The sequence below is a fragment of the Apaloderma vittatum genome, unplaced genomic scaffold, assembly GCF_000703405.1.
Source record: "Apaloderma vittatum isolate BGI_N311 unplaced genomic scaffold, ASM70340v1 scaffold30495, whole genome shotgun sequence".
In the NCBI taxonomy this organism is placed as follows: domain Eukaryota; kingdom Metazoa; phylum Chordata; class Aves; order Trogoniformes; family Trogonidae; genus Apaloderma; species Apaloderma vittatum.
The window spans coordinates 3,713-3,990 of NW_009719354.1; the positions used below are offsets into that span (position 1 = coordinate 3,713).

Genomic DNA, 278 nt, shown 5'->3' on the forward strand with positions numbered 1-278 from the left:
CCCCCAAAGCTCAACCCCTCAGAGCCAGACCGGAAAGTTGACATCGGCCCCGTTGTTCACAAGGAGCTCTAGGCACAGGGCCCCGTTGGTGGAGACGGCAGCAAAGTGCAGGGGGGTGAAGCCCTTCTCGTTGGGCTGATTGACGTTGGCGCCGTAGTTGACCAGCTCGTTGGCCACGGCATCTTGGCCCATGTAACAGGCAATGTGAAGTGCAGTGTTACCGAAGGAATTTGGTTCATCGATCTGGGGGAGTAACAAAGGATTTGGAAATTCAAGAA

The 278-nt window shown here is 55.4% G+C and overlaps 1 protein-coding gene across 1 annotated transcript in view; it reads right to left on the reverse strand.

The window, feature by feature from the left end:
- Positions 1-278, reverse strand: part of LOC104274856 (serine/threonine-protein phosphatase 6 regulatory ankyrin repeat subunit C-like) — a gene marked incomplete at both ends in the record, with an annotated part of 4,171 nt that overhangs the window by 3,666 nt on the left and 227 nt on the right. Inside the window, one exon of the mRNA XM_009870607.1 lies at positions 31-243. Coding sequence (XP_009868909.1) covers positions 31-243 — 213 coding nt within the window. The remainder of the gene's footprint in view (positions 1-30; positions 244-278) is intronic.